The sequence below is a fragment of the Chelonoidis abingdonii genome, chromosome 13, assembly GCF_003597395.2.
Source record: "Chelonoidis abingdonii isolate Lonesome George chromosome 13, CheloAbing_2.0, whole genome shotgun sequence".
Lineage (NCBI taxonomy): Eukaryota > Metazoa > Chordata > Testudines > Testudinidae > Chelonoidis > Chelonoidis abingdonii.
Genome location: NC_133781.1, coordinates 26,715,842 through 26,733,686, shown reverse-complemented (window position 1 = coordinate 26,733,686; position 17,845 = coordinate 26,715,842). Strand labels below are relative to the sequence as shown.

At 48.4% G+C, this 17,845-nt stretch overlaps 1 protein-coding gene across 1 annotated transcript in view; it reads left to right on the top strand.

Moving 5' to 3' along the window:
* The first annotated feature begins 6 nt into the window (after positions 1 to 6).
* FAM20A (FAM20A golgi associated secretory pathway pseudokinase) overlaps positions 7 to 17,845 on the top strand; it is a 41,794-nt gene continuing 23,955 nt past the window's right edge. The window contains exon 1 of the mRNA XM_032797157.1: positions 7 to 64. Coding sequence (XP_032653048.1) covers positions 48 to 64 — 17 coding nt within the window. The 5' untranslated portion in view covers positions 7 to 47. The remainder of the gene's footprint in view (positions 65 to 17,845) is intronic.

The window sequence follows — 17,845 nt, the reverse complement described above, 5'->3', positions numbered from 1 at the left end:
AGACGCTGCTCAGCCGGCAGGAGGCGGTGCGCTACTACCGCAGGAAGATGGTCCGCTGGAACAGGTGCGTCCCGCCCGGGTCCCCTCCCCGCCGGGGCCAGGCTCCTAGCTCGTCCCGGACACCCCCCGGGGAGAGCCTCCTTCCCCCCGACCCTGGGCGTCCCCAGCCCGCAGTCCCAGGTACCCCCTTCTGCTTTTCCCCTGCCCCAGCTCGCCCCAGCCCCCACCCCGCTGGAGCACGGGTGCCCCTGCCCACGCCAATCCCACCGCTCCTGGCGGATACCTACCCGGCCCCCATTCACTTCCTGTGTAGCTAGGCTGCCCCCACACATGCACTGTGTCTCTTGCGTCCTGGGGGCATCTGCTTTGCTCTCCAGTTGGTCTCTCAGCTCCCTCGGTCCCTGCCACCCTGTCCCCAGTGACTATCTGCGGGATGCCCTATCTTCGCTGCAGACCCATGTTCACCCTCCTCTCAGGCAGGGCCCCCGCTCTGAGAAGTGTCAGGCCAAATGGAGACCTCCCCCAGGCAGTGCACAGCTGGCTTCATTGTTCTCTGTGATGCCTGGGTGGGAGGCTTCCTGCTGGACCATTCCTAACTTTGCTGTGAGAGCATGTCGCAGGATTTTCTTTCTCCAGGCAGCCTGTGAGATCATCTCTCTAGCTGGGTGGCTCTTCTTTAACTTCTCTGGGCTGATTTCTTGAGGCAAAAAAAACCACAGTGCTGACCCAGGCTTACTTGGGCAGGTGGGTGACAGCCAAGCACTGTCCATGCTGAGCGAGGCTGGGCTGACTCTGCTAGACAAGTTAACCCCTTTTCAGGGCTTTGGATTGTGGTTCATACCGCATGTGGCCTCAAGGCCTGTAATGGCCCCTATCAAAGGTTGGCAGTGGGGACTGACCCTGGGATCTGCAGCACCAGAAGTACAGCCGACGGGCAGGAGCACTGTTGCTGTATGCCCACCAGAAAACATCTAGCCACTAGCCGGAGTGTGGAAAAGAACTGAGCAGCCCCTCCTCTAGGGATCCTCCAGAGCAGGAACTGTGGGGAAAGATTCCAGGGCTGGATGGAGGAATCAGGCTGCATGGACGGTCCATGAAGGAGGAGAGGCCTGGATGTGGCCCTAGGTGGAAAAGGGTTCCCCCTCTCACAGATTCCTGGGATCCGTAAGATTGGGAGTAGGAGGAGCCTCCAAATTTACAGGCAAACTCCCCCAACTTCCTTTCCCCCAGCTCCTGCCCAGGGTTTTTCCTTGGGACGGGTGATCTGGCCCATTCATGTAGTCTCGCAATACATCTGGGCTGGAGGAGATGAGTTTTATTTTCGTCATCCCCGTTTTGCAGAGGGCATTGTTGAAGCTCAGCAATGGGCTGATTTTTCAAAGGTGCTGAATGCCTCCAGCTCCCACTAACTGCGCGTGCCCCCAAGGCCTTTGAAAACCAAGTCGTAAATATCTTGCCCAAGCTCAGACTGGCCAGTCCGTGGCAAAGCAGGGAATGCTCTGACCCAGGTTTCCTTACTCCCAGAAGACCTTCCCCACTCTCCTAGCCCATCGACAGCCCCATAGAGCTGAACACTCTACAGCTTCACCTTTAGCAAGCAGGACAATTAGGTTCCTAGCTGTGCTTGAAACAAAAAGGACTGTGGCTGGGACGGAGCCTAGTTCTATGAATTCTCTTTTATTTCTCTAGGACAGAGTATGTGGAGAGGGATCCGGATATGGCCCTAGCAATGAAAATAAGTAATTGCCTCTTCTAAAAAAACAGTCACGGTACAAAACAAATGTGTGTCAGCGAGGGGGCTGTGTGCCAAAGTGCGCTGAGACAATAACCTTTGTAAATGCAGTGCTTGTGCTTGTTTAGCTACTTATCTGCAACCTTTAAACCACCGGGTCACTTTTTCCACTTGACTTTTCTACGGGACATATGTTGGCACAGCAGCCAACATCATCCTCACAGACCTGCCTGCATATCTAGTTGGAGCACGCGCTCTAAACCGTGCAGCTTACGTGTCACAATTTCATGCTTTTTTTTTTTTAAACAAGAAATGATCTTGGATCCAGAAGATCAATGGGAGCTTGTTCTGGGTCAGCACTGCAAACTGTACGTCTATATAACTACTGGGATGTAACAGTGGAGATAAACAAGCCTGTCACTTACCATAAGGGCCCGATCCTGCTGTCCCGCTGGAGTCAATGGCAACAGTGGGAGCGAAGGCCAGGTGCATTGTTATAACAATATTCAGCAGCAGAGAGCAAACGTATGAATGCTTATAGCGCGCCTAGCTAGTGATAGAGAGGTGCCCCTTTCGCCCTTCCGAGTCGTTGTTTAAACAGCATCAAATAAAAAGAACAGACTTCTACATAAATTTGACTCCAGAGATTAATACAGAAAACAAACTAAAATGGTGCTTGAGCAGAATCCTAACTGTGTGATGAGACTGCTCCCACGGAGCCTTTTCCCTAAGGATCTCAAAGCACTGCAGAGACATTCGTTAGCAATGCCTCCTGCTCCTCAGGCAAACTGAGGCAGAAAGAGGTGAAGTGACCAAGTCAGTGGCAGAATGGGAAATAATGCCTGATGTGCTCACTGCTGATACTTCTCAAGAAGCACTTCCCTGTTCTAACCATTAGACCACATTCCCTCCCTCCGAGATACTCTGGGCCCAATTCCAGCCCCAGTGGGTGAAAGCCCCAGGGAAGTTAATCAGGGGAGTGCCCACATATGTTAGCGCTGAATTTGCCCTTTTGTCCTTGCATGGCACACTTTCCTGTAATAGTGCCCCTTGCCACGGTATATGCCAATACACCATGTGATGCTGCATCAACACCCCTTTTCTCTCATGGCTCTGGGTCCCGTCTCAGAAGCCTGAGGATGCTGCCTCTTAGTTATCACTGCAGCCCCAACCATTTTCCTGTGGTCCGCAGTTTTTCTGGACTATTGGAAGCTACTGCCCTCCCCCTCCACCCACCAACTTGCTGTCACAGCAAGAAAGCCTTGCCCCCGCTGGAGAGGAATTGCAGCAAGGCAACCGGGCAGGCTTTCAGAAGTGACAGTTGTGCAGAGAAAGGCAGGGGGAGTAACTGGCAGCCGTCTGCGCTGCGTGCTGTGTACAGCAGTTTGTGAGGAGGAAGAGGGGATGTGGGCAGGAAAAGCAATGACTTGAGGAAGGAGAAAGTACAGGGAAGGAGTTGAGTGAGCGCATGAGGAGAGCTGGTAGGGAATTTTCAACAAACCATTTTTACGTTGGAAAATGCTGATTCATCGACACTGAAACAGCTGCCAGGAAAGGGGCAGGTTTGCCAAAACTACAAAATTTGGAACATTCTTGGGGAGAAAAAAAAGTTTGGTCTGGTTAAAATGCCCTGGTTCGACATTGGCTGAATGAAACGTTTTGTTTTCCTGTTGGAAATGACTTTTCGGTTGGAAATGTTAGGTTATTTATACTAAAACATAAAAGTTAAAAATGTTGAAAGATCAAAACTGAGACAAAATGCTTCAAGTGACCCAAGGGGAGTTTTTTTTCAGACTATCGGTTCATGAAATTTGAGGTTTCAGTTTTGGGGCCCACTTCAGGATGAGAAAAAATTTCAACATCTCAAGTTTGTCATGGCAGCGGCCAAGGGGGCACCTGGTGTTCTAGAGAACGCCAGTCAGATGGCTTAAATGAGAACCACTCAGCTGGGGAGTGAAAACCATTCATAGATGTTCCCTAGAGAGATGCAGCTTATTCTATGTCATGCTACCCAGTCCTAAGATGTTCAGCTCAAAGATCACATGAGAAAGGGGATCAATTGCTTTAGCTAATGCTCAGTGAATGGTTATCCTTATCACAAAACCAACACCCAGTTCAGCTTACTTAACAGTTCCTGTGCTGGAGATACACAGGCTCCGAAGCTGTTCATAATTCATGCTTGCTATCTAATTTATATCCAAGATAAACTCCAAACCTGCTCCTACTTTGCACTTTAAGAGCAAAAGCACACACCCTTGCAACAGCGTTTTAAAGATCTTCACACACTACTACATAGATCCTAGCAAGCACCACTTCCTTCCACCCACTAGGTCTGCTGCGAGGGGAATCCAGACCTTTGCGCTCTGCTTTCCATGGGGTGTTTTGAGCTCCTGGAGCTTGAATGCAGTCCAGCTACTGCCTCTTTCTTGGGGTCCCTGCGTGGATTCTCAAGGTGTTGGAACTCGTTCTCCAGCCACCTAGCCCCTCTGGGGGCAGCACTGACCTTTCAGCCTCCCCAGCACTTAAACACACCACTCCACCCCAACGGTGCAAAGCTTCTGGTTTCCAGTTGAACTCTCTCAGGGACAAGCGGTGGTTGTGAAGCAGTCAGCACACACACGCTTTGCCCAGTCTAACATCTTTATGCTCTTTTACATTTAAAACACAGAAGAGTACAGATCATACAAAACTATAAACACTAAATGCATGGCCCTGCCTCAGTTTCCTCACCACTCTTTGGGCTGGAGTCTGAGTCTCTTGGATTGGCCAGAGTCCTCCAGGCCCTCTGGGATCAGGAATAGGGCAGGAGGACCCTGCCCATATCAGACTGCAACCTTGCCCTCCTGGCCTGAAGAATATGGACCCCCCAAGTTAGCAGATCAGCCTTTACCCTTTTAAAATCTTCAGCCCCCTACCCTCCCATGTCAGGTGACACCTTTGCCAGGTTCCCCATATGAACACAAACCACCCTCAGGTGACTGTTACCAGGGTGACTTGGTCCCTGCTGAACCAGTTCTTCTGGACAGGGACCAGTCCTTTGTCAGGCGTGAACTAGTACCCAACAATTGGGTACTTAAGAGCCAAATCCCCTCTATTGTTCTTTTGTCACCAGCCTTTGGAATTTTCAACCCAGCCTAGAGGCAAAGAGTGTGCAGCCTGACCCAGCCCTATAGGGTTCATAACCTCACACAAAATTCACCAGTTGTACAGATATAGTCCCTATCCTACACATTACAACAGCCAGTTTGTCGTAACTAACCGGCCCTGGGCCAGAGATTAGATTCCCAAAAACATTTGTTTCTGTAGGTCAACAGGAGTCAGGCTGAATTGGGACCAAGATCATGCCCAGAATGACAGTTTCTAGCCTCACCTTTGAGTGGCGAGTTTGAGTGTTTCTTATCTTCTGTGCAATCTCCCTCACCTGGTCTGGTCAGGCCAGACCCCGGCCTCAGGTAGTTGTCAGGCCTACATTTCCTTTGCAAACACAGCCTCCTGCTGCATTGGTGATCACATGGGTCCAGAGACAGAACCTCAGCCTAACAGATGACCCAGGTATTCATGCCAGTCCTGGCACCTCCAACACTATGGACTCACCTCGGCTTGCTACCTTTGGCAAACACACTGGGCTTGCATACATAGAATGAAATTTTTTCAAAAGTGCCTGTGCAACTTTGGAGCCTTAGTCTCATTTTCAAAAGTGCTTTAGGTACTGAAGTCCCATTAATTTTCAATAAGATTTAGGCTTCTAAACCCCAGATCCTCAAAATTATTTAAGCACCTGTTGATTTCAATGGGAGTTAGGCACCTAAATATGTTTGAGGACAAGCTTAAGAGTGAGAACACAGAAGGACATAAATATGTTAGACACCCATTAAAAACCAATGGCACTTAGGCACCTAACTCATTTAGGCAAATTTGATAATCTCACTGTCACTTTTGACAAAGGCATTTAGGGTCCTAAATCAGTTAGGCTCAGATTTTGATACTTTATTTTTATTGTTGTTATATAAAATGTAAATACATAAAAGAAAACATGTATAAATACATGCACAAGATGGACATACCAGATCAATAAAAACATTCAGTGTTCATTAGGTGTAAAACTGGGGAAGGGAGGAGCAAACCAAAAACAAGCAAACACCTGAACCTATAGAAGTCATGCAGGGCATCGATTGTTATAGCGACTAATTAGATAAATAACTGAGAACACAGGCTCCGCTTTTTAAAGGTATTTAGGCATTAACTAATTTAATTCAGGCATTTAGGCTCAATGTTGCAGCACCTAAGTGATTTAGGAGACTCATTTTCAAAAGGGGTTTAGGCATTTAGGAACCAAAATCCCACTGACCATAGATGCTATTTAGATTCCTAAGTGCCTCATTTACTATTGGAAGTGAGATGTAGGCACCTAAATCAGGTAGGCATTGCAATGCTGAGTGCAGCAATCTCTAAATACCTTTAAAATTCTGGGCCTTCACCATTCTTGAACATTTCAAGCTCAGCCTCTTTGTGCAAATACTATCGCTTGCTTGCTTTTCAGGGTAGCTTTATGCCCAGTCCCAGATTCTTTCGTAAGTGCCACAACAATATGCTTTGAGCTAGGCGGTTTGAATGATGTTTGAAAAGATGCCATCTTCTTAAAATCCCTCCTGTGTGCAGATCAGATCTATCAGACTGGGGTTGTGTTGCACCCTAACTTGCCGTCAAAGCTGATCAGAACATTTCAATGTTGATGAAAAATGGAAACAGAGTCATGGAGGTTTTTTTGAGTGTGTTTTCCAGCCAATTCTGCTTTTACGTGAAGACTTCTGTAAGTCTCTGGATGTTAGTGCATACATTAAACACTGGAATAATCTCTCAGGCAGTAGATGTCCCGCTGAATCACACTCATATACAACAGTGCTGGGGGCCATATGAGCGCCTACATAGGTCTGAGACATAAAATTAGACAGGACAAAGGGTAGAAAATACCTTGTAGGGAGAATCTTGTTGGCAGAGGGATGGATTAGTTCACCTAGTGGAGTGTTCATTTCGTTCACTTTCTGTTCTAGGCTTACAATAAGCCTTAGCTTTATCCTGTGTTTTAAATTCCTGAATGGTGTGCAGTGCATTAGATACCAGGAGATGTCACCAGCTGGGGGAGATGCAACACAGCTTTTCACCCTGTGCAATCCCACTCATGGCAACATGTGACATTGAATAGCATCTCAGGTACTGTATACCCCTGGAGTTCTGCTGGAGGTATAGGTCAATGCTGACTTTGAGCCCCTTGGTCAGTGACATTGTAGTGGGGCACCTCTCACTCCCACGGTGCTTTGGGTTATATTGGCCTTCCCCTGAGTATTGATATCACTGCTGTCTCAGCACAAGCTCACTTCAGGCAGTGATGCCTTGTGAGTGTGGGCCCTGGGCAGTGCTAGAGGCAGGCGTCTGAGCTGCAGAAAGCAAGAGTTAGTGCTTGGCTCCCTTCACCGGCTCTGGCCTTTTGCTGTTTCATACTCAGGAGCCTTATCCTTCCAGGCCCTGGCTAATCTTAGCTGTCTCTATCTCTATGCTTGTTTCCTTCTACTCCACCTCTCCCTTCCGATGTCCTCCCCGCTCACGTCTCTATACTGCTCCAACACGTCCCCATCTCATGCTTGGCTTATTATTATTTTTCATAGCACCTAGGAGCCCAAGGCACGGACCAGGAACTAGTCAAACACAGAACCGAAGGACAATCCCCACACGTTCATGCTGCACCCTAGTCTCACCACCAACTCACCAGTCCTTGTCCCCCAAGCACCCTCTTCAAATCACTGCTTTAAAACAATGACGGTGTTGGGGGGGTGAGTGCTAACGAGACAATTCAATTGACAGTAGAATACCAAGGGAGAAAAAAAATCACTTTTGTAGTGGTAATGAGGGTGGCCTATTTCAAACAGTTGACAAGAAGGTGTGAGTAACAGTAGGTGGAAAATAGTTTTTGTAATGACCCATCCACTCCCAGTCTTTATTCAGGCCTAATTTGATGGTGTCCAGTTTGCAATTCCAGTTCTGCAGTTTCTTGTTGGAGTCTGTTTTTGAAGGGGTTTTTTTGTCTTGGTAAGGCAACTCCCATCTTTTCATGTACTATGTATAAATATACCTGCTACTGTATTTTTCCACTCCATGTGTCTGATGAAGTAGTTCTAGCCCACGAAAGCTTATGCCCAAATACATTTGTTAGTCTCTAAGGTGCCACAAGGATGCCTCATTCTTTGTGCTGATACAGACTAACATGGCTACTATTCTGAAATCTGTCACCATACTTTAAAAACTTTTGCCTTCCAGAAAGCCTCCAGCCCATGCATGCCTTTCCACCACCTCCCATGCCTGAGGTCTGGTGTTGGAGGCAGGGCACCTGTCGTACTCTAGGTGTAGGTGTTGCAAACCACAGTGCACTCTCTTCAGGATTTACAAAGAGCCATAGCAGGTCACGGACACTTTTTTGTAAATCAGCCTGTTGACCGAATAGATCCCCAGCCCATTATCTCTTTGGTTGGCTGAGATCTTTCCAGAGTGAGGAAAAGCAAGCTGTGAAAACGGGACCATCAGCAGACGTAAACACTGTATTCCCATGGAAGTCATTTTACATCAGCTGAAGATCTCACCCAAGATGCCTAGGGAGTGGGTAGCAAACGGGGGAGAGAAGAGGGTCATAAAGAAATGTGCCATGCACAGATTGCTCCCCCTGAATTCTGTTTGAGATGGAAACCTAGCCACACGTGGATTATTTTCCTGAGACACATGAAAAGCTTTGAACATGAGAACAACTTTGATCATGTAACAAACCACAGCAAAACATTAGTGTAAGTAATAAAAAATGAGGAGTCCTTCTGGCACCCTAGAGACTAACAAATTTATTTGTGCATAAGCTTTTGTGGGCTAGAACCCATTTCATCAGCTGTGTGACATAAAAGATACAGGAGCAGGTATAAATACATTAAAGGATATGGGTTGCTTTACCAAGTGTAAATGACGTGTTGATTAGGGGATGAGGGAAGGATCATATTTTCTTCCCCCTGGTGGATACTCAATGCATTTTCTTTTGTTGAGAAACATTTTGGGGCGAAGGGAGGCTGAAACTGCATTCCACGCACTTTTCCTGCAGCTGTGGCCGCTGCTGGGATAAAGGACACTCCACGGAGCATCCATGTAAACGCCAGGATGTGCAGTGTGTGGTTGGATCTTGAGGCTCTTGTACAAGGGATCACTTTGCTGTTGGATTTAAATTCACTTCAGCAGAGATTAACATGTTTCTGCCCTGGTTTACTTGTAAAGCAGTTAATTAAGTTTCAATCAACAAGTTCTGCTGAAGAGGCTTTGGGGGGAAAATATATTGCTCTTTGTGCACAGTCAGACACTGCACGAAAGGTCAGAGAGCATGTCCTCTGGAACACCAAGGCTGACATTGTTCTATAGCGAACTGAAATAAACGGAACTCCCAGTCTTTCTCCTTTGCGCTGCATACAGGTACCACTCCATGTCATTGTATATCACGTCTTGTAAACGCCCAGCTAAATATTTACACAGCTGTGGTCTATGTGCTGCCCTCATCCCTATACTGGGCCTGATTCTCCACTTCATTACTTCAGCATTACACTGATGTAACAACGGAGCATTGCATTGCAGTGGAAAATCAGGCTCGCTTCCTCCAGATAAACACATGCAAGAGACATAGTTTGATTCTGATCTCATTCATTCCAGAATTGAACTTTGTTGAAGTCTATGGAGTAGCTTGGATTTACGCTGGTGTGAGCAACACCGGAGTCTGACCACGTGTGTCAGTAGAATAGATGAGAAACTACGATGAAGAGAGCACTGGCAGAACGCTACTCTCAGAGTGGCCGACAAAGAAGCTCAGGGGCAATTGGTGCAACTACTGGTGTAAACCAGAGCTAGAGCTCCAGTTTAAAGAACAGAAAACAGACATGAGACGAAGTCTTGTCCAGTGGTTAGGGCATTAGCATCAGACTTGTGAGACCTGGGGTCAAGTCCACACAGTTCCTGTGTGGCCATGTCACTTAGGCTAGATTGCTGAAGGTATTTAGGTGTTGCAAGACCTAACTGATTTAGGAAGCTAAAGCTCATTTGCAAAAGAGCTTTAGCACTTTAGGAGCCTAAATCCCATTGACAGTTGATGGGATTTTGGCACAGAAGAATCTAAATCCCTTTTGAAAAGGAGATTTAGGCTCCTGAATCAGTTAGGCCTTGCAAGCACAGCAACACCTAAATACCTTTAGAAATCTGAGTCTGAGGCACTGTGTGCCTCAGTTACCCCTCTATAAATGGGTGATCATGCCACTTTCCTGTCACACTGGGAAAGATTCCCAGGCTCCAGAGACCATGGTAATGGGGGCCAGATATGAATCTTAAGTAGAAAAAAGATTCTCAAAGAGAGGCATTACCCATGGCACAGCACAGTACTCTTCTGCCTGGAAACGCAGCAGTGTGCTGGTGAGAACTTCTTTATTTTTTTCAAGTGATAAACAACACCTGGCATATGCTAGTCAATTGTTCAGTGCCTTAGTGGACGGTGCTCAGATATCACGAGGATGAGCGTGGCAGAACCTGATTAGACTAGAGAAGCAGCCTGAAGCATTTTCTTTGCCAGTTAACAGACTAGTCCAGCGCTATGCAGGCCCGCGAACTATACTGTAGTGATATAAATAAATATTTACTTAGCAATGCTAGTTTCTGAGAGTCCTGGATTCGCCACTGCTGCCCTCGGGCATGTCAGTTAAACCCACATTTTCATCAGTGGCCTGTCATTTGGATACCTCCATTATGTGATGCCCAGTTTGAGACACCTAAGACCCAGATTGCAGGGGAGCTGAGCATCTCCAGTGCCCATTGAAGTCAAGGTGTGAAGAGGCACCTTGGAAATGCTTGAGCACGTTTAGTTTTTACCGGTGATGTGCCTGGCATTTACCCTCTGCAAACAGCCTGCTGTGTTGCAATTGTATAGAACAAACTAGGAGCTGCTGGGAGCTGTGCCTTTTAATACCTTTGCACAGTACGTTTACATGGCTGAGCAAGCCGGGCACTCAAGGCAGTGAGGTGGCTGTACTTATTCGCAACAAAAGCTGGAGAAATATAGTTGAGGGTAACTAAGTAAAAAGCATTTAAGCATTATCAGGTTATGCTGCCATTCCTGTGACTGGCCATTGATTTGGAATTTGCTTTGGGAATAATCTCAACCAAGACACTATCTTGTTATAGCACCACCTTAACAATAACAAGCGACAAAGAGTCCTGTGGCACCTTATAGACTAACAGAAGTATTGAAGCATAAGTTTTCGTGGGTGAATACCCACTTCATCAGATGTCTGACAAAGTGGGTATTGACCCACGAAAGCTTATGCTCCAGTACTTCTGTTAGTCTGTAAGGTGCCACAGGCCTTTCTGTTGCTTTTTACAGATGCAGACTAACATGGCTACCCCTCTAATCCTTAACAATAACAGTAGGCTGCAGGTTAGATGCTCAGAGTAAACACCAGTTTAGCTATTATGGCAGATATGTGCATGTCTGAGATGTAGGATCTATATAGGAACTATCTATAATCTGCATAGGTTCTGGAGCAATGCAAATCTCTGTTGTGCTCAGCAGAGAGATTACATTTTTTAAAAGCCGGGCAATGTGTCGGGAATGTATTAGAAATTTGAAACTAAGATGGATGTTCCTAGAGCAAGTGCATTGTGGGAACTTTAAACAGAATCAGATCACGTAGCTGATTTGATGACACCCTACATCACCAACAAAAACCCATAACACTAAATGCTGGCTGCTCACAGCAACACTCTCATTATTCTGCTGCCTTCTAACCCGGGGCACAGGTCCTACGATTTGGTAATAAGTCTACGCCCTTCACGTTGCAGCTTATTTTGTTTGTGGTGAAGAAATGATTGTAGTTTGCCTTTGGTTATGACGTTTATTTATTACCCAGCCAGGAGCAAATCCACACTGCCCAGGCAGTCGCTTGCCCTTGTTTGACTTAGCTTTGTCGCTTATTCTTTTGGGGGAGTGTGTATTGATTATTCCTCAGTCACTTTGAAATAAAATATCTAGTTCTCATAAACATGGGAAGCCTTCTGAGACTATGCTCAGACTGGATTAACTCACACCTGCCTCCATCCTGAGGCACTAAAGGGCAAATGGAATATACATTTGGGCTCAGCGCAGGCAGCTTCTGGAAAGGGGCTTTTTATACTAGGTGTGACCCGTCCATTGATTCTGTAATGCAACCAAGGTAGAGCATTTTATCCATTTAGTTTATGCCTCCGGTAGGAAATTGGCTCATCTCAAATACTGATTAACTTCTGGCCCCGACTCGGCAGGGGGTGTTACGGGACTGCTCTGTAAAAGAGTGACATCTGTATAACTGAAGTTGGTTAATGGGAAAAAAATCTCATCTGCTAGCACATAGGAATATGCAGCAGTGCCTGTAAGTTAGTGGGTTCAATAAAGTTGTTGTTATTATGCTCTGCAAATGGCTTCCATTGTACAGTGCCTAACCGGTGGGCAATGTCAGCATTCATTAGTCCCCCTGTCTATTCGGTGCCACAGTTGTGTGCTCCAGAAACCTCCAAACTCCTATGGTCTGCGACCTTGTGACTGTTGGAGGGAGGCAGGGAAAGGGTGACCCCCATACTATCATCAACCACCTCCCAAAGCAGAATTGCAGGTCCCAGCCCCATTCCAAGTGTCCTGATTTAACACTTCCTCTTTATTCAACTCTTCTAAAGTGCTGGATTGAGAGGCCTGGGGACTGTTCACATTTATTCCCAGGGTGAATCTCCACTGGTTGCTCCAGAATGTCAGTCCAGCTTGCTACGGAGCACGTGGGGCTTTGACCATTCCATGGAAGAAAGCCGCACAGATGTATCTTTGAGAAACTGCGAGCGAAATCCTGATCCAGGAGGTACGCAGAACGCAGCTGATGCAGGCGGGAAGGCTGGAGGAGATCAGTGGAGTGATGATGTTACTGGGAGATGTGCCCACAAAAGGAGGCAGCGTGTGGTCCTGAGAATTTGCCAGGCCAGGCCAGACTATTGGTCCATCTACTCCAACATACTCAATTCCTCAGGGCCCAGTGGAAAACACCAGCCTCTTTGCACGGTGCTGCACCATGTGTATCCAGCAGTGACCCCTAGTGAATTATTTAGTTACAGTTTAGGGAAAGGAGCAGCTTCTGGTGTCGCTTCTCATCCGTAATCCCCACATCCTTCGGCCACAGCTGCAGGTCAGGATCAGCCTGGCTGAGGTCTGTAGGTGCCATCCAGTCTGAGTGCACAGCCTCCTGCCTGCTGCAGGGCACCGGGGGGCTGCATAGTGGTTGCCAGGTGTAGATCAGTGAGTGCATCCCCACATACAGCGAGAGCCTTCTGGGTTTCCTCTCCCACAGCATATCGTTTTGTTCCAACCACTTTGAACGCCGCCGACTCAGGCATTCGACCTCCGTTGCTTCAATGCCTTTAATTTTGTTTACGTCGGGAATCCAGAAAATAAAGCTCCTTGTCAGAGGCAAGTTTCTTTTCAGCTTTTGTGTTGCCCAACAGTGTGTGTTTTGTTAAGGGCCTGGATTAACTTGGAGCTTTCCTCTTCTAAAGTGTCTAGTCCTAGCCAGTCCCATTTTTTGTTAATGAACCACTTGTTATCAGCTGCAGGCTCCTGCTCTCTTTCACTGATCTACCCTGGCACTTCAATGCAAGCTGGGCTGGGGAGGTTGCGTTCCCTTTATCAGGACTGTATATGCTGTCCGGGGCTCTGCTGCTATTAATGCTCTGCTTACCAAGGAGGGTCCAGGTTCCGGTAATTGTCTTTTATACCATTAAATCAATGTAGTGCTGTCATATTGCTTCATAGAGTTATCATGTATGCTAGGGCAGAAATAAAGTGAAAGCTGGTACTGTCACGGTCTTTCACAGCACTACAATAACACTTTACATTGATATGAACTTTTCTACTACCCAGGACCTTAAACACCGTGGGGGAAAAACAACTGTGGTGGTTCACATGGAAAAAAGGAGACAGGGTTTGATTGTAATTAATATAAAAAGATTCTTTCACGGAGGCTTCTGGACTCAGACACGACCTTACCTCTCCAGCTTGCTTGATCTCTCTAGACTGGGCTGCCTACCATCACCTCTCAGGTCATGGAAGGCCCTGGGCTTGTGTTATTGTGGCCTCCTAAATGCCTTCATCGCCCTTTTAAAAAGCATGCAACCAACATGAAAACAAACACCAGTTACCCAAGCCCCCAGGTACAGCTCTGGTCCTTAAGAAAGAGTTTCATACAGCTCTGTGTAACTCATCTGCAGGGCCGGTGCAACCATTTAGGTGACTTAGGTGGTCGCCTAGGGCACTAGGATTTGGGGAGTGCCATTTTCTTCGGCAGCAACTGCAGCGGCCAGATCTTCAGCCGCCCCGGTCACCGCTGGCATTTAGGCAGAGGGAGCTGGGGCAGGGGAGCATGGGGAGGGCCACCTGCAGCAAGTAAGGGCGGGGGGGCAGCACGCAGGGGAACTCCCCACCCCTGCTCACCCCTGCCCCACCTCCTCCCCGAGCACGCGGTGGCTGCTTCAGTTCTCCCGCCTCCCAGGCTTGCAGCACCAATCAGCTGAGGCACCGCAAGCCTGGGAGGCGGGAGAAGGAAGCAGCCACGGCATGCGCAGGGTGCTCGTGCTCGTGGGAGGAGCGGGGGTGAGCTGGGGCAGGGGGGTGCCTCAGAGCAGTGGGTGGGGGGTGGGGAGCTGCCACAAGGGGGGCGCCTCAGGGCGGAAGGGGGGAACTGCCGTGGGGGGGGGGCGCAAGATGGAAGTTCCACCTAGGGTGCAAAACATCCTTGCACCGACCCTGCTCATCTGAAATCCCGCTGCGTGCCAGGGGAAATAGTAAGGCCTCGCATTGTGTAGTAGGGCGTTAGGGCCAGATCCTGAGACCTGTCTGAGCTACATTCAGCACAGCACCCCATCTGCCTTTGCACTCCCCCAGTCCTGGAGCAGCCAGGCTGGGTTTGGTTCCATATGTCTACACCGCTGACTAAAGCCAGGCTTTGATTCAGGTTTGACCCCACTACTGTCCACACACAATTCTGCCTGTATTGCGCCTGATCAGCAAGCACTCAGCTTGCTCAAGCCGCGGACCTGAGTCAGAGGGGCTGTATAGTTCCGTATGGACATGTTAGCACAGCTCTGAGACTTGGGGCCAGCAACTGTTAACCTATGTTTACCATGCAGTGTGGACACACAAAGTTGGGCTTGGAAACTTCCAGTCCACAAGCCCGGGTCCCACAGCCAGCCATACAGTGCAGTGTAGACATACCCACAGGGGCCATTCCACCAACCCCGGCCCCAACACATACCCTGCCCCAAGTGGGGCAGGCAGGGGCGACAGAGCTGGCTCCACTGGCTCTAGCCAGCTGGGAATTCCCTGCACCAGTAGATCATCCAGTTCAGGCAGCCTTCCAGCTGTTTGCAGTAATGTAATAAGCTTTAGTTATTGCAAATACATGTCACTACTTCTCCTTTGGCTGGGTTAATAACAGCTATAAATCAGCAGAGCAGTGCAGGTAATTTCTGGCACTGCACCATTCAGATCCCAGGGCGCAGAGCAGACACCAGCCCTGAGGAATGAGGACATGACTGACTGCATTTTCTCTCCTTAGAGACGAGCTCGCCCTGCTCTGCAATAACAATGGAGCTCGGTGGGGCTGCCTCCGTTTCTGGTGCCACTGGAACACATTTTCTTGGGGGTACGTCTGTGTTACCACTCAAGCCAACACCCTCTGTTACATCTGAGTACAGCTGCCTGTCCAGTTACCGAATGGCCCCAAGACCAGCCTCTGGGACCTTCCCACTTGGACCCTCACCAGGCAATCCAAGGTCAAGCTCTTGCCTGTCCTTAAGACCGTCTCATTCCAGGCCAGAGCTTCAGTGGGTTTAACCAGCCTGCTGTGAGGGGAGCTATCCTGACTGATCTCAGCTGCTCACAGTCTGACCCTGTATCACCAACTTTCTCTGACTAACCAGCCTTTGTGAAAAAGCAACCATCTGCCTGGCACATAGTTACTCCTGGGGAGCTCTTGTGTGACATAATCACCCCCCTGCAGGCACTGCTTCCAGACAAACTGCAGCAGAAACATCTGCCAATAGGATGAAAAAGATGCTAGGACTGCAGGTCTAAGATGAGATGAAGAGCACTTGCGTCGTTTTTTCCAGCACACCAGCACATATTCATCACTGTTGTTTGGCTTCTTCCTGGGTTTGCACAGTGCCAGAAGAGGCTGAATCACGCACACTTTATCCTGCTGTTCTTCACTTGATTTAGAAATAGACTCCATTAATAATACATCACTGTGATAGGGAGTGTTCCAGCTGAGGGCCTTGAAAGACTTTACTAACCTGTCGGCATTCAGCTTCACAACACCCCTGAGATGGAGGAACGATTACCCCCATTTTATAGATGGGAAAATTGAGCCACAAATTGCCAATGGCGTTTGGGGGATTCAGAGACTACGGTGCTGGCGAACAGTATAAAACCCTAAGATTAGATGGGTAGATGAGCTGGAATCACAGAGCAGAAAGGTAGAAACAGAAGGCAGGCATCCAAACTAATCGTCCCTCATACATTCGCATCCTCCTTTGCCAAGCACTTGAGCCCTGCCACTGAAAATACGGCCCAGAAACAAAGCACCATTCTCCAGGACTCTTTCCTTTGCCCCCACCCACCTTGGCTAGTTCCCCAATGACTCTAGTTAAAGGGCCCTCAGATGCCTGAGCCTGGCTGCTGTAAGAGGGAGTTTGCTGCCTAGCTGGGGTTTGTCACCAGCCTACCTTTCCCCTTATCTCCTCACTTGTTTTCTTAGCAGAGGATGGCTCTCCTTTTAGGACCTGGCAGGATTTCCAGTGAACATGTGGAATGTTCATTTTTCCTGCTGGGACCGAGGAAAGCAGCATGCCACGGTGTCACTGGCCTTGCTTCGGAGTAAGCTGACCCAGATCAAAAAGTCCAGGGTTACTTACATTTCAGGCATAAGCTGTTGAATGCCACCTGGCTCAATGATTAGCCTAGGCACTAAGCTGTCATTTGCACGGACAAAGGCAGTGAAGTTACTGGGCATGTGACTGCCCATGAGAGGTGGGGGATGGGTAAAAGAGGAGCACACATCCTGTCTATGCATTTTACACCCTTTCTCTGCTTAAGAAGGAGACTCTTTCCATGAGGAAGGAAAGTGGTCAGCTCCCCACACCTGCTCCTGCCCTGTCCCTGCAGCGAGCCCTCACCTGGGGCCAGAGCACCCACACTTTGGGTAGAATGCAAGCCAGAGACAGCAGGAAGCAGGCCAGGGTCAAGCCATAAATGTAAGAGAAAGATTTTAACTTTGCATGTGCCCCATCACTCAGAGCAACCACCCCATGAGAGGAATCCACTTAAAATCGAATGCAGCTTCAGGTTGTATTGACCTCTAAGCAGAATTCTTTCTGGTCTCTGGGATTCTCTTTAAGGGCTGGTGTGAGGGAAGGAGGGGTCCCTAGTGTGGAGTCCTGTTCCCCAGGTCTTGGTAGGAGATTATGGGGGCTCAAAGCCAGTAAAGAGGCACAGGTCCTCCCCATGGAGACCCTCATTCGCCAACAGACCCCCCCTGTACTCTGGGCAGACATAGAGAGGTCTGTACGTTCTGAGGAGCAAATGTGAACCTCTTTCCTTCAATGGGAGAGAAGGAGAAGCCAAGCCCTCCTATCCCTGACAGAGCAATTAGCTGAGAACACTTCAGGGGAATTCACTTCCTTCCTAGCCCCTTCCTGCTGACTGTCCCCTCAGGAAGAAGCTATTAACCACGTGGCGCAGTATTAAACCAGCACTGCTCTCCCTAGGTCACCGTGTGCCATCTCAGGGTGGATTTGCTGCACATTCCTGCTTCCAAGCTTGGTTCAGTGAACAACACAAAAAATGGCGGGGGAAACCTAGCAACACTATTTCTGCACTGATTGTGATGAGCAGCAATGGTGGGGGCTAGAGGTGGGTAACACCCAGGTGGTCAGGGGACAGATGCTGTGTAAAACCCTTGCACAGCTCTGGCAGGCCACCTC